Source organism: Pleurodeles waltl, chromosome 9 (genome assembly GCF_031143425.1).
Source record: "Pleurodeles waltl isolate 20211129_DDA chromosome 9, aPleWal1.hap1.20221129, whole genome shotgun sequence".
Lineage (NCBI taxonomy): Eukaryota > Metazoa > Chordata > Amphibia > Caudata > Salamandridae > Pleurodeles > Pleurodeles waltl.
In genome coordinates this window covers 404,813,682-404,830,143 of record NC_090448.1, presented here as the reverse complement: position 1 = coordinate 404,830,143, position 16,462 = coordinate 404,813,682, and the positions used below count along the sequence as shown (strand labels likewise).

At 43.0% G+C, this 16,462-nt stretch overlaps 1 protein-coding gene across 4 annotated transcripts in view; it reads right to left on the bottom strand.

Moving 5' to 3' along the window:
• LOC138259404 (golgin subfamily A member 4-like) overlaps positions 1-16,462 on the bottom strand; it is a 407,876-nt gene that overhangs the window by 95,305 nt on the left and 296,109 nt on the right. For all 4 annotated transcript variants that reach the window (XM_069207148.1, XM_069207147.1, XM_069207150.1 and 1 more), the window contains one exon: positions 7,817-9,806. In XM_069207148.1, coding sequence (XP_069063249.1) covers positions 7,817-9,806 — 1,990 coding nt within the window. The remainder of the gene's footprint in view (positions 1-7,816; positions 9,807-16,462) is intronic.

Genomic DNA, 16,462 nt, shown 5'->3' with positions numbered 1-16,462 from the left:
ACTACTAATTGATTTGGTAAATATTACCTAAGTGCACACCTAGCAGCCCACAATAAATTATGACATAATTTACATAATAAATATCAATCATATAATTACGTAAAACGTATTAAATAATTCATAATTATTACCTAATTAACTTCCCATCCTATCAACCTCCAAACTCAACAACCCAGTACAACACTAAAAATTAATATTAAAAATGAATTTAAACATCCTAAAGCAACTACAATTAAAGCTATATTTTTAAATAATTGACATTTATATAAACAGTAGTAACACATAAAATCAATATATCAACTAAATACATTAAAATAATCTTTAAAAACAACATTTTAAATTACTGAAAAAGATATTTATAACATTGCTATTATTTAAAATAATATTACTTACCTAAAAAAAAGATATTCTTGTCAACAATATTTTAGCATCACAAAATGTATGTATCACAATATTTGATTTTAGATATTTCTTTCTCCTGATAATTAGCACTCAATATTTTGTCCAAACACCCTTTTTAAAAGCTGACTTAGAGACACAGATGATGTAGTAAGGGGATTGTGATCTGAATGTCTTTCTCCAACTTTGCTGGATTTACTCCTTTGATCAGCCAGTCATCCAAGTATGTGTTTACAAGTATATACATATATAAGGAAGTACCCTGAATAGATACCTCTTCTCATTTTCTGACCGGGAACATGTACTCGTGCTCTTTCCTCAAACAGTGAAGATGTCTCCTTGACTTCCTCAACTAGGTGTTACTTTCTTGTTGGCACTGGCAGAAGAACAGAAGTAGATGATGCTCTGAAACAAAGAGTATCCATCTCAAACAACGGGCATGCACCCACTTGTCATGTATATTATCTGTCCACTCTTCTAGATGTTGAGTACTACTACTCCCACCTCACCAGAGTGGAACACAATGTGAGTTGGGGCACAGAGGAGAATTGCCTGAGATTGGAGGGTAGTCATCCAAATGAGTTAGAATATGGAAGTTAATGGGTGGGTTTGCATCTGGAGCCAGTCTTTACTGTTAAGAGTACCTCTTTTGTTGCTGCCAGTGTGCTTGGTATGACTATTGGGATGATTGCAATTTCTGCCTCTGCTAGCACTGGTGGAATTATTTTGTAAAAGTGGGTCTTAAACTATTTTTTCACTCGTCAGTCCAACTGCTTGAAGTATTTTCACATAGGTCTTTGTCCTCAGCATTTCCTTCTCTGTAATCTGTCCAAACAATGTGGGACTTGGGAATGTTAAGATTTTTAGTAGAGCATCAGGGTCGTAAGGTGGGTCATGTGGATCCTCTCAGAGTGATGCCATGGCAAACCCCAGCTATTCCAAGTTCTGCAAAATCAATACCTGAGCTTCTCACTAGACTTAACTGCAGTTGCTTTCGTGAACACCTTAAAAAAAAGGCCTGTTTCCGCTCCTTGGAAAATGTATCTGCAAACGTTTGACCAGATTCATGTATGAATCATCATATCATCCAAAAAGTGAGTTTGTACTAGCAGTTTTGTGAGCGTGTGAGTCAGTGTGGTGTATCTTCTTTCCTGCAGTGTACAACTATTTTCTTTACCTGCCAGTAGAGGGTTATGTACTCAGTGCTGATGCCTATCTCTTCTCCATATCCAAAACTATAACCAAATCGGGCTTTCAGTCTAAAAACTGGGTGATATTTAAGGGTGTGAGAAAAGTCACTGAATTTGAGTTTGCATAATTAAGCAAACTTTGGAAAAAGTATGCAAAATTAAACAAAATAGAAAACTGAAGTTCTGCACTATATTTTATTGAAAATGCACCCTGACACCCATTTTGGATGTGAAGACGCATTTCATGCAACAACAAAAAAAAAGCAAAGAAATGCACTGCATACAGTAGGCACTAGCATTCCTGTTATTTGCTTTGTTCTAGTACATGCACTCTATACTTTTGCTACAAATGGCAGGTAATTACGCTATGTGTCATAATTAACAGAAATATATTACATTACCCTGGTATAACAGAAGTTTCACCCTGGACTAGTCCTATTCAATAGGCCTATATTTTACCAGCCAAAGAGTATCTACTTTTCAATAACAGGGGTATGAAACCTTACTCTGCCATCTCCAGTTATACTGTTACTAGCAGTAGCTGGGTTCTAGGTGTTGGTCTGGGCTGTGGAAGGTCCATAATGCCTGGTACTGTTGTATGAGGGGTTTCTAGTGGAATGCTGAATTTGGATGCCCATCTCACCAAAACCTGCCGAATGTGATGTCATCCACTGTTGAAACCCTTGAGGGTGCACTTAGGATAGGTCTAGGTGTGTCAGAAAAACTACTGTCCCAACCATCTGAGGATTCATCAGGAGATTGAGATAAATGATGCCTTCCTTTTTCTCTCTTTGAGAGTGACCTTTGGAGCAAAATGTTTCTTCCCAGTGGAAGCAGATACGTTTCTGGAGGCACCTTTCTTTTTTCTTCTTGTTTTCTACTCTGAACCTTTCTAGCTTGCATCGAAGGCCAAATCCTTCCAGGTACTTGAGAGTCCTTCTGGACATCTTGGAGCAAACCTCACATTCATGGGGGAGCGAGTGCCTTGGAGTCACATCACACAGATCTGCAGCATTTTTCTTTCCACATTAAGGGTACCTTACAAAATAGGAGGCAATCAGACTAAAATATCAAGGGTAGAAAGCCAAAGACAATCTTACATTGATTTTTAGCAACAGAAGCAACTGACTAAAGGTGTTCTTTGAAGATTTCTGATAGAATAAAATCACAACAAATGGGTCACAAAACACCTATAATGTCTCAAGGGCCACTCTCATGACCCGGGATCAAACTGAAAGACAACTGCCAGCACAAGGCATACTGAGGTTGAAACCCTGTAGACCTCTAAAACACACAGGTTTTGTTTTAATATGTCTAATGGTAAAGGTATAAGACTTCCCTTTTCCCTTACTCTAGTCATACATAGACAGCTATTCAGATTTATAGGTGCTGTAATGAAGTTTTAACTAAGAGTTTTTAAAATGGAACAGGGAACATTTCATGAAAAAATGAGTCCTCTGAAAGGTTTTTGAGGGTGTTCTACGTCAGTAGATATGCTCGATTCTCCACCCTTGCGAAAACAGTATGTGGATTAATTTGTCAGGGTCCCGACATGCTGCAGGGAAATGTTTTAACAATTATTACTATGAATAAACATCTTATGATGCAGAATCACAAGACCTGACCTCCAGCCTGATGCTTCATGAAGGATCAGGAGAGGCAGAATAGTCAGAACTGCTGTTCTGCTGCAATGGAGCTACGCTTCATCTACATAGGACTTTCACAACGCCAAAACGCCCATGGCATCCCATAGAAGGGTGTTTCGCCTAAGAATAACAACTGGGCACACAATAAAGCCTCACAACGTCTGATACCACGAAGAAGTAAATACAGCAGCTTCTGCAGAGGGTATAGCATTTTCCCTGAGGTCCGTATAGAGTTTTCCTTAAGCCTAAAATGCGAGGAAAACAAACCTTCCCAGGGGGATCTTCACTCAGATAACAAAACCACACATTGTGCCTACATGGAAGCTGCTGCCAAGCCTCTAATAAGTGCTGGGTACCACCCAACTGTAAATAGGGCGAGCACATGATATATACTGTTACCTTCATGGATTAATTTAGGGCCGTATTTAAAGTCTGGCCGCGGAATATACTCTGTCAGGATGGCGGAGGACAATACCTCAGCCATTCTATGGGACCTCCACCTGCCAAATTCAGAGTTCCCGCCCAGCCCTATGGACAACTCTATACACCGAAATAAACCACCGTCATGACAGTATTGTCGGCCATAACAGCCATCAATCAAACTTTCAAAAACTTTATGTTTTTTAAAAACAAACTCCCAAAGCGGAAGTTGGTTTTTGAAAAGCAAAAAACTATGCCCCTTACACACTGGGGGTAATCTCCCAGAGTGTGGTGGTCATTACTGGGGTTCTTTTCTGACCCTTTTTTTAAGGCACTGATGGACAGGACAGCCCCTATTCCTTTGGAGGAGGACCGCCCCACTCGTTTGGAGGAAGTATTCCATTGATGTAGCAAAAGGAGCTTCTGCTGTGGACTGAGGGTTTGGTGGACAAGGTACTCCGTTGCTATTGCAAAGGAGTACTCTGTTCACCAAACTCTAAATCAGACCCCAAGTGCTTTACAGGATTAAGTTGTATCTCCAATCTATTGCCAGGAGGATCCAACAGAGACATCCTCAGATGCCGTTGATAATGGACTTTAAACCTGACAGAAAAATCTTCAGTGCGTTAGGAAGATCCTTGTCAAATCGCGGCAGCAGATGCATTCTAGTAAGAAACCGCGGATCACTATACATTCCAGGCTCCATTTATTCAGCTGTTGGCTGTCCCGAACAAGTAAGCAATGGCAGCTCAGGCTCAAAGGCAACATGCAACTTGCAACTTGCAAAGCATCCTCAACTGAGACGTAGGAGGCTCCAATTACTCTAAAACAAGGTTCACAGACTAGGACCTTCTCCAATTAATAGTTGTTGAGGCCTTTTCTCTCATGCAAGGTTCAGTAATTCTATATGCAGGCAGACGTTTATTTCATTAATCGTCTGCTTACAGCCTATGTGGCTATACCTCTTGTAATTGTGCCATATGTCACAAGGACCTATGATACTGCATAACTGAATGCAAATGCTCTGAACAGTGGTATCTGCAAATTTAGATTGGGGCCATGTCCATTTTATGGACATTTTGTGGCATTTTCTGCTGATATTTTTTACCTCAAACCTTATTGATACCTTTCTAGAGTATTGCCTGACCTCAAGTCACCACTTTCAAAGGCATGAGATCCTTTTCCTCTCCCCAAACACTCCACCCCTCAGCGAGGATGTCAAAGTGGTTGTTACAGTTGCAATAGATACACACTGATGTCATCTAATGCAATGGATTGAACGATCTTGGTGGTCCTGAATCTGACCACTTGAGAGAAGCATCAGCTTCTAAAGTCTGAGAAGGCACAAGAACAAAACTCTGGGTGAGGGTTATTGTAGATCAGGCTCTCCTTCGCCTCTTTTGCTAGCGTAGGTTGATTAAATGAGTGCTGGAAAAGCTAGCATTTAACTATTGCTGCACATCTGTCAGGATTTTGGAGGCGCATCAAGAAAAACATCAAAGACAGTAATTTTTCTTAGCCATTCTCTATTAAACATTTAGCTGCACAACAGATCTCAGAGGACGAATTTACGCTAGAAGATTTCCAGTAGCTGAAGTCACACATGTGGTGACATGGAAAATGGCGGTCCCACCATCTTTTAGGTCACTGTCAAATTTCTAAGGCAGAAGCTCTACTCTGTGGGTACCAGAACCAAGGTAAAACTGCAAGTTGCAAAGTGCGTCAAATGCCAAGCATCTCGGTTAAGTGTTGATGACCGCCAGTAAGAGGGGATGGACCTATTTTAGTTTCACTGCTGCGTCACTCATTTTAATCCAATGGTTGCTGTTAACTATTCTGTTTGGATTAGGAATTTGCTCAACTAGTTCAACACATCCATACTGTAATCCTATCACACTAATTGGTAAACACATCAAATTTCTGACACATAGACAAAAAGAGAAAGCACAGCACTCACCCATTTTCAGTGCAGGAGGTTGATACTGTGATGTGAAGTTCAATAACACCAAAAAGAAAATGTAAGCCTACTACACAAATTTCTGCCACCAGAGAGGACAGTGATAAACAGATGGTAAAAGGATACATAGAGAGACTAGGTCAATCAGCAATCCATAAACAGGCATACATGTTTTTTTCAAAAAGTACTTTCAAACACAGCACCCATTTAATGCTCCCTTTAATACACAAGCTTTGTGTCCTACTCAGAACCAGGGCATGTTAGAAGTTTGTGGCAGGTGTTACACTCTGACTGAGGGATCAGCCACTGGATGTGGTGCAGAGTATATTTCCAGGCTGTTGGGGAGGAGGAAGAAGTGGTTGAGCATGAAGGTCATTGAGTTAAATGCAGGCTGACAGAGGAAGATGAGCATGTACATTTTGAAGTCCCACTCCACAATTCATCAAGTCCATCTCTTCTGAGTTTTTGTTATTTTCTTTTCCTATGTTCCCTCAGATTTCAATTCTCAGATTTTCTTTGGCTTCTCACCTTTTAGTTGCAATACTATCCACAGTACTGCTGGCTTTCTGTTTCTTTACTGCTCTGACCAGGAATCTGGTAGGTCTATTTCTCTTTTTCATGTGTTCTGGTTGCGGCTGTATTTTGATTGTACTGGGTCTCTGAGCATAGAATCCTCACTGATATACAGGTATGCCTAACTCTATAGCCCTTAGTTTCCCCAGTGATTCATCGTTCAAAACCCTTTGTAGGAACTCTGGCGTGCAATCCAAGGGGCACATCATATTAAGAAAAAAATATTTGTTGGGAAGAAAACACATTATTTAGAGATACCCAATTGTGTCGCTGTGGTAGGTGCATTGTAAAAGAACCAATCAGGTCTGATTTCTTATGATTCAAATAGTTTGTACTGGGGGCACATGGTCTCATAAAACGTGGGGCCCAGGGCAAACAGTCCTGGCTGCCCTCCCCGTATGACAGCGCTGCATGGCATTGGTTATAGTTTGTTTCTTACTAGGAATTGTCAGATCTACTACACTGTGTCCCAGGTACATGGCACTGGTTAAACATTAGTTCCTTACCAGCAACATCTGAGTTAGTTCATTATGGCTCCTAAATACTTGTAAATTTATATTAGTTCCTCACCAGAAATCTCTGGGTTGCGCTCACTTTTAGTTTCATATACCTGACACTGGTTACAGCTTAATCTCTTACCATGACCCTTTGGGTCCTATTTGCCATGCCCCTCAGATACATGGCACTGGTTGCAATAGTATCTTACTAAAACTCTTTGGATCCAGCTCTCTTTGGACTTTGGATACATGGCACTGGTTAAAAGTTAGTATCTCACCTGGATTCTCTGGGACTTGCTCACCAACAGTCACATAGCAGTGGGTGTGAGTTAGGGCCTCATTTATACTTTGGTGGTATGTATACTCCATCGCAATGGTGACAGAGTATACATACTGCAAAGATAAAGGACCACCCGTCAGATTTAGATGCGGGCGGATTAATCATGACAGAGACTACTCCATCCCCACCTTGATTAAACCCCTCCGTCAGCCCAACAGAGTAAAGGGCCTTAGGATGCTGACCTCTAATTCCACCCATCTGATTTAGACAGGTGGAATTAGAAGTCTGTTTTCACTGCCTGTCACTGCCAGGAAATCCCTGGCAGTAAAGGGCAGTGAAAACTGCAAAATGCTCCTTTTTTAAATAAAAAAAAAACTAGTTTGGTAGAGAGTCATGGACCAAACTTCAAAAGTCATTGATAGGAACCACTGTGACTGCAGTTCCTGTCAATGCTTTAAAAAATGGATGCCTGCTTGGCGGTCATTTCTCAAAATGGGGGTTGGCACCTCCGTCAGGGTGACGGAGTAATTTACTCTGTCTCCCTGACAGAAAAACAGGCCGCCCGCCAACTTCTAAATTAGGTGCTTAGTCTTCTACCAGGAATGCCACTGATGCATATGGCAATGGTCATAGATTCAATCTTTTACCAGGAAACTTTGGTTACTACTTACCATAAGCCTCAGAAACATGGCAGTGGTTATCAGGTAGTATCTTACTAGGAATCTCTGGATCCAGCTCAATGAGTGCTTCAGGAATACAGCATTGAATATAAATTAGTTTCTCACCAGGAATTTCTGGGTTTTGCTCACTACGAGTCTCATAAACATGCCTCTGATTATAAGTTAGTTTCTTACCAGGAGTCTCTGAGTCCTGCGTGATGTGGTTTTCTGTCAGGTCCCCAGGGGTAGAAGGATGCACAGTAACACCTTCCTTGCAAAGCCACTGCTTTAACCTTGGTTCTCCTACGATCTCAGTCTGCATACCTTTATCCAGCTCTCTGTGGGATTGCAGTGACTCTTTCACAGGCGAACTCTGCAGGCTCACAGTCCTTGACTCGACCACACAAAGTGCATTTTGCTTTATCTGACCGGCCTGACCGCCTGCCTCTATCATTCTCTGCAGTTCCTCCTTAGAGTGTTCCATTCCATCTGACTGTCTACCTATTGCCTTTGTCTCAGACTGTTTGTCTCTAACCTGTGTCAGTCCTTGTAATGCACAAGTTTCAGATGGGTTCCAATTCTCTGGCACTGTACCTTTTATATGAGAGTCGGAGGATTTCACAGTCTCTGGCAATGTCCCTTTTGCCCAAGTTTCTAATAGTCTCTCCTGTGCCTGAGGCTTAAATGATGTCTCTGTTTCTGGTGTATCTTCCAGCTCCTGAGGCTCAGATGGTATGTCCATTTCTGTCAGACTCCCATGTACCTGTGTTTCCAATGGTCTCTCCATTTCTAATTTGCCCTCCTGTACCTGATAATTATTTGGACTCTCCATGTGGGTTTCCAACAATTTCTCCCTTTCTGCCCCACTATCCCCTATCTGATGTGCAGATTTTCTCTCCCTCTCAGGCTGTTCTTCCTCTACCTCAGGCTCTAATGGTCTCTTTAGTTCTGACAGTCTCTCCTCCAAAGGAGGTTTGGATGGTTTATTCCTTTCGGGAAACATAGTTTCCAATAATTTTTCTTTTTCTGAAAGGGCATCCTTTACCAGAGGTTTAGATTCCCTCTGTTTCTTTTGAGATGCTTCGTGTACCTGAGTTTCCAAAGTTTTCCCTCTTTCTTGCAGTCTCTTCTGTACCTGAGTTTCAAAGCCGTCCTCTCCTAATTGTCTTTCCCTTTTCTCAGAATAAATACCATAGGATTCCTGACATTCCTGAACTGTGGCTGATGCTGTCTGTATTCCTCCTGGCTCCTGTTTCTGGGGTTTTGTGGACTTTCCATCTGGCCCATGTCCCAGGAGGTGTGTGGTCCCCAAGTACTCCAGTGTTCTTCCTGGCTCCAGTTTCTGGGTGTGTGCAGGCTCAGGTGTTTGTGTTACTTCTTGCATCAGACTTTGACGGTGCATGGTATCTAATGCCCCTGATTTTCTTCCCTGCCCTTTTCTCTGATTGTGCATTGCCTCTCCATTGCATTGCATTTCTTGTGGACTCAGTCCCTTTGTGTGTAGAGATTCTTCATTAACGTGTGTTCCTTCTGGCTCCTGTCTTTGAATGTGTGTTATCTCTTCCTCTCCCTGCATTCCTTCAGGTTCTTTTCTCTGAGTGTGTGGGGTTTCGCCAATCAATTGTGTTACATGTGATATCTGTCTCTGAGTGAAAGGGATCTCCCCATTATTAAGTTTCCATCTTGATTGCAGTTCACTACCTCCACTTGACAAAGTTTCTGATATCTCCGTCAGTGGTCTGCAGCTCAATTCAGGTCCTTCCTGGGAGGTTCTCTCAATGTCTCCTATTTCCCAGAGCCATGCCTTCTCCACCAGCACCTTAGAGTCCAACTCATGCACATCCAAGTGTGTGGTTCCACAGTCCCTTCTTTCGCAGAGTTTTCCCTGCCTCCACAATGGTCTGCTCATTAGTTTGTGTCTTTCACTGGTGGCCACTCCACCATCTATAACCCAAAGTTTAGTTTCAGTCGGCAGAATCTTAGTATCTCCCTTTAAAACCTCTGTTGAAGTAATTCCACAATCGCCTCCCTCTAAAGGATCAGTCAGGGATTTATTGCCCAGCCAAGGTATGTTCTTGGAAGCTGACTGGTCATCTGAGCCTCCACAGTCACAAGCATTTAGCCTTTCTTGTTGGACTGTTTTTTCATCCAGGAGATCAGACACCATCCTGCTGATGACATCCACCTGAGGGGAATGGAAGGAAGCACAAGAAAAGTGTTATGCATCTGGAGGAAGCTGCAAGCATATGTAAGAAACACAAAAAGAAATGCCTCTTATACACTAAACAAAATATCCACAGAAACACTTTTAAGTGACAGTGGCATACTGGTCTTAAGGCAGAGGAACTTAATTTCAAGAAATGTAACAAAGATCAACTAACGTTTTCAATGTGGGTGATGAATTTGAGGTGTCAGCCATACAAAGACTAGGTTAATACTTAACCTAGAAATGCCTTTAGCAGTTGTACCTTTTGCAGTGAGGTTTTAAACCACAAGATTTTTTTCGGGATGCCTAACTGTGACTAAGAAATGGAAGACAAAATCTGTACAAAAATGGCTTTGCTGGCACTGCTAAGTGTAATGGCAGATAATACTGAGGGTTAAATCACAGCTTACCCAAAAAACATCAGGTGCAATATGTGCATTTGTTAATTTGTGTTTGTGCAGGTTTTGAAAATTAGTGAGTGCACAATTTGTGCCCATTTGGCAGTTAAGCATCTTTGGATAGGGAATAAAGTTCTAAACTATTCTCTATTCGAAATTGATAAAAGAGAATGTGTATTTTTGCCCAGCAAGTTTGGGACTACCTAGGAAACTGAAACTTGAGGAGGTGGAACAATACATGCATCAGGTTAAAATCCTGCATTCAAATTTAGGCACAGAAGTGGGATGTAGCTTTCAGACATCTTACATTTTATTAACATGTGCAATAAGTTACTTACCTTTGATAATGGTATTTCTGGTGGATACTTTATCTAACCAAAAGGTTCCTCATTTTAGAATATTTTCCAGGTGCCAGACTGGATCCGGAAACTTTATGAGCAATGCTCCTGTGCATTGTTAAATTGTGCTGTGTGCTTTCTGCTGGCTCCCTCCCTCCCCAAAAGTGAGCGAGTGGAGCTGCATAAAAGTGCCACCCTTGAGCACTTTCTTCCATAACTCTTTCTACATCTTCAGACCCAGAGCATGAAACAACTGTTGGCACCAATGCGCCAGTTCCTAATTTTGACCTTTTTTGATGTTAAAAGGAGATTACTCCACAGAAATAGGAGGTGGTTTAGCAGCAAGGAATCTGTGGTTAGATAGAAAGAGCATTACTGAAGGTAAGTAACTTGTTCTTCTGATGGATAATACTAACCACTGATTTCTCACCTTAGAATAGATACCAAAGCAGTAACTTCCCAAGGGCCGAGGATCTGTGGAATGGACTCCATCCAAAAAGTGCTACAGGACGGAACAGGGACAATGCCCTTCTCAGCAGACCTGTTTGTCAAGGTAGCAGTTCTTCGTGAACATGTGCACTGAGGGTGAAGTTGCAGCTTGGGAGATTCTGTGTACAGGCACTACAAAAGCTAACCCAGTGGGAGCAGCCTTGGTAGAACAGTCTCTCAGACCTTCCATAGATTGCTTCATGCCCTGTGCATAGATATTAATGCAAAGAACTATCCACCTTGACAGAGTCTTCCACTGCTGCACCTTCCCTTTCTTCACACCAGAAAACTCCTTTGTAGATAAATGCAAAAGCTTAAAGACTTTTTAGAGTCCAGCCGATGAAGCCTCTTCTCCTCTTTCAAGAGGTGAGGAGGGGCGAAGAAAGCTGGTCGGGTGATGGGTTACCCAACGTGGGAGGAAGTCACAATTTCAGGTAAAGTTGACTGAGTTCTAAGCACCAGTTTGCCAGGAAAAAAAGCAGTGTAGGATGGTTGCACTAACAGTGCCTGAAGTCCACTCACACAACAAGCTGCATTGATCGTAATGAGGAATAAAGTCTTTAGATTCAAAAACCTCAAAGAGCAGCTGTGCGTCATCTTGAAGGACGTATGCTTGAGAAATGTTAAGACAAAGTTAAAGTCCTATTATGGCATCATAAAAGTCTTGGGAGGGAACATGTATCAAGCCTTTAATAAACTATATCAACATCACAGCAGATTGGTCCGGCAAATGCAAAAAGGCTGAAAGGGCTGACAGTCTTTAGCTGTGCCACTGCAAAGCCCTGCTGGGCCAAACACAAAACAAACAACTGAATATCTTGCTTGTAAAGAGTGTGCCGTGTAGACTCAACAACAGACCACAAATTTGTTTCTGGGAACTGTGTGAATAGGCTTCATAGGTGGGCATCTAGTGGCAAGGATGACATCCATCACATCTGGTGGCAGACAAAAGAAGGTAACTACTGGTACTGCATCTTCATGCAAGGAGATGTAGTTTATGCAGGTTAAAGAAAAGAAACCAGCCCTGCTGCTGATGACAGAAGATCCTCTTGAAGTAGTAGCCTGAGAAGAGTGTAGATGCTCATGACCAGATGTTTCAGGCACCACACTCTCCCGGCCCAATACAGACCCATGAGGAAGACTTGGACTCTGTTTCCCCTGATCTTTCACAGAAGTCAATGTTGGAGATGCAGGGACGGGAAGGTATACAGTGTTCCATTCCAGCCAGAATGTATCTCCTAGCAGGTGTCTTTGGGGAAACTCCAACATGCACAACTTTTAACACTGAATTCTCATCAGTGGTGAAAAGATCTAGCTAGGGTTCTTTCCACTGCCGGAAGATGCCTTCTGCAACCTCTGAATGTAGACACCGGTTGTTATCTGTCAGATGTTGCTAGCAGAGCTCCTCAACACTAGCATTTAAGGATGCAGTTAGGTTGGTAATGATCAGGGAAATGCCCTGATGCTCCATACAACTCGAGAGACACAGAGCCTGATGGCACATCCCACAAGATCCACTGCACCCTGCTTGTTGTAGTACCAAAGGACAGTGGACTTGTCAATTAGAACCTTCACCTGCCTCCTCTTGACGGATGAGAGGAAGACTTTCAGCACCAGGCGAATGGCCTCTAACTCCAACAGGGTGGTATTGTGCATGGCATCTGTCAGAGACCAGAGTACTCTGATCCTATGACCTCCAGATGACCTCCCCAACCCAGTAGCTATGCCTCTATCACCACCATCAGCTGTGAGTGGGGAAGGGAGAGTGGCCTGCTGCTGGACCCACTGTGTTCAAGCAGCCACCTCTATAGATTGTGAGCCGTCTTATCCAAAATCTGGATGGCATCCATTAAATTTTGTTGGTGCTTGGTTCACAGGAACTTCAAATTCTATTGCAGAAGCCCGCATGTCCCACCTGGCATTGTAGACCAAGGTGATGTAGGAAGCTAAGAGGCCAAGAAGCCCAAGAACTGCTCTCACAGACATCCAGGATCGAGGATGAAACACCTTGATCTTAATCTGAACTTTCCAGGCTTGCTGTTGTGGAGGAAGAGCTTGAATTGCACTGTGTCCAGAATGGCCCCAATGAATGGGAACATCAGCGAAGCAGATACGATTGTGATTCATTAATCATGAACTGCAATGATGTCCAGAGGTTTGCCATCTCTTGGAGCTGGTCTACAACTAACAGTGGCAAGCCCACCTTCAACAGCCTGTCATCGAGGTAGGAAAAGACTGGTATCCCCAACCTCTGAAGGTGTGACGTGCCATCCACTTTGTGAACACCAGAGGGGCACTGGTAAAATCAAAAAGCAATGCTAGCAAGTAACACAGGTGTGACTGCTGAACAGGTATATGAAAATACACATGCTGCAGGTCCCAGGACTCTATCCTGTCTACTAGGTTCTGATCCAAGATCTGGGTCAACATAAGCATTTTGAATTTGCCCTTCTACAGAAAGAGATTCACAGGGAGATGGTCTAATGTGGGATGGAGGTCCCCGTCCTTTAACAAGGACTCCACCCTACCCCCCTCCATCCCCCCCGACAAAGGACAACTAAGGCATCTTAAAACTGGTCGCTGCGGTGGAGGACTGGTTGCGACATCACCATTCCCGGCCTGAAAAGGAGTGCAGCAACTGCAGCAATGGTTGGGGCGAATGATGCTGTGTGTAAGCCAGCTCTCTGCAGTAGTCCCCAGCCCCTAAATTTTCTAAACTGATGAGGGAACTCCATGGACCAAAACTACAATCCCAGGGAGCGTGCAGTGGCTCTACTGTCCTTAAAACACTGTAGAGCAAAATATATTTTTGCCAGGCAGGCATGAGCCTTCAAAGGGCATTTTCATGCTCAAGGTTCGCCTATCTCCAGAAAACCTTGTGGAACACATCCACTCGTGGTGGCAGAGTAAAATGCTCGTGCCAAACACTCTCCCCAAGCAGTCAGTATATCTAGGCCAGCATGAATTACATACTTGATCTTGTGCTGTCCATCAAGAATTGCTTGGGCCAGAGAGGCTTTAAGGTCTTCCAGGATCTCTGTCAAGTTCTTCATTCCCACGTGTCGGAGGACAAGTGCACAGCAGCCCAGCAAGGGGCAGGAACAGGGCTTTGACCAAGTACCCATCAAAGAATCAGTGAGGGTCTCGCTGAAGGGCAGCATGGGTCAGCCACTGTAGGCCCAGACTGTAGAATTTCCGTAAGGACATTAGTCTTCGTTTTGACAGAGGGCAGCTGCAAATCTAGGACCACATCTGCTGTGTACCACACCCGCATATGACTCTCTCTCTTCAGATGGTGGTCATTGTGATGAGTTCACGACCCACAACAGGAAATGTATACAGCCCAACTGCGTCTTGTAACTCCATATAAAAACTGTCACCATTATAATGAGGGCAAGATCACCATCCCCTACCCCACCATCATCATCTCCCTCTGGTGCTGTACCTTGTTCAGAGTCAGAGCTGAAGTAATGGGGCCTCTGTTGGTGCAACTGCACTGGTGGAGACATGGGTGCAGTCAGGACGTATAATGATCTGTTGCGCTTTAGATATTTCATAGTGTGACATCGCTCAAGATCGAGCTGAAGTCGGTTCGAGGTCAGACAGTGGGATCAGAATCGGATACGCTACAAGTGCCAGTGAAATTGGCACCAGCACTGAAAAATGGTGTCCTGATGCAGGCTCAGGCACCCAAGCAGGAATATGTATCGGAGACAGTAATGGACCCAGAATGGGCTGAAAGTGGTCAATCAGTACTGGGAAGGGCCTTGTTGGCAATAACCTCACTAGATGTCCCTGTGGGTCTTTGGGGCCCAAGGCATGTCAGAGGGAGCTGGAAATGCACTGATGATCTGCAGCATGACACTTTGAAGGCCTAGTTTTGCTACATTTTGGCTGATGGCTTGTGAAACTCGTGGCGCAACAGGATTAGCTGGGGGATCAGTTTTGTGCTCGGTGACTCCAGGGGAGACAGACTAACATTGTGAGGCCATCGTGCCTTGAATGGCAGGATGGGGCTGTGTGCCACTTTGCTTTTTTATGACAGAGTTTAGACTTTTGTTTGGATTTACCAGAGGACTTCGACCACCGCAAGAACGGCCCAGGGAGCAAGATCGAGACCACATCCACAAAGTGAATCTAAATTGGCACTTCTGAGAGGGTCTCGACTAACTATGTTTGCTGACATATAGTCCTGTCTCCCGGTCCCAGATCACCTTTGGGTGCAGGAGGGTGCACTTGCTTCGCAACTTTGAGTCATGCCCCAAATTCAGATACCAGAGACCCAGCTCGTGCGCGTAGGTGACAGACATTTGTTTCTTGCAATCATGGCATGGCTTAAAACATGTTGTTTTAGAAGGGGGCATAATTTCCTAGCACACTGGTTTAAAATATTGTAAAACCATTAAGGCCAGCAAAAGCGGGAGTGATGCTCCATATCTGTGCCAAAGGTGGCGAAAGAAAGAAACAGACGTCAGCATGCAGGGATGATGGGATGTGCTTAAAGACCATCACGTGCCGGGGGCACAAACCCAGCACGGAGCTGCACATCACCACCTAATGGTGCAAAGGACCATTGCTAAAAACGTTTTGGATACAGCTGCCTCTTAAGAAGTGTTTTAAGGCAAGGAATCTGCGTTTAGAATTATCCAACTGAAAGCAGGGATCAAGAATGCATTTGAATAACTCATCTAAGTAGAAATATTAACAAACAAAACACAAAATCATCATTACATATAAGCATAGCACTTGTTTTTGTAATTCTTGGTTTGCCAATATAGTTAGGAGCACAGTCACTGCTTTCACTATTTCAACTACACGGGTAGACTTTCTTGTGTAGTGTTTTATTCGAAGTAGTAGTCAGAATAATAAAAGGAAAAAACACAGGTAGGAAAATTATTTTTTCCATTCAAACATACACTGAAAAATACCTGTTGCCCCAATCTGTGTAGGACTTTCTTGAGCCCTGATAATGAACAAGAGGTAGTGATAAAGATAATTTCATCATTAGTAAACAAGAATGAGAACTTTGACCATTTACAGACAACAGAATAAATCCAAAATAATCTTCACACAGTGTGTGATTGAATACAATTGAAAATATGTCTTTCCAACTGCTTAAACACAATGCCAATATACCAAAGAAATTTGATGAGGTAATGTACTTTGGTTAAAGTGGTGCGTTCCGTCCAATAAATACCTAAATACCCACAATGATGAAGCACAAAACAGGTTTTTTTCATTGAATTTGAAAATTAGATTTGCCTCCAATCATTTTAGAAGTTATCTTTTTTACCTCCTTAGTTACTTCCTCTGATTCTATTCAGCCTCTTGATCGACATGATCACGAGTTCATGTTAATATATAGCTATCATGTGCTCATAGCTGCCTTCTGTCAGATACCTGAATTCTT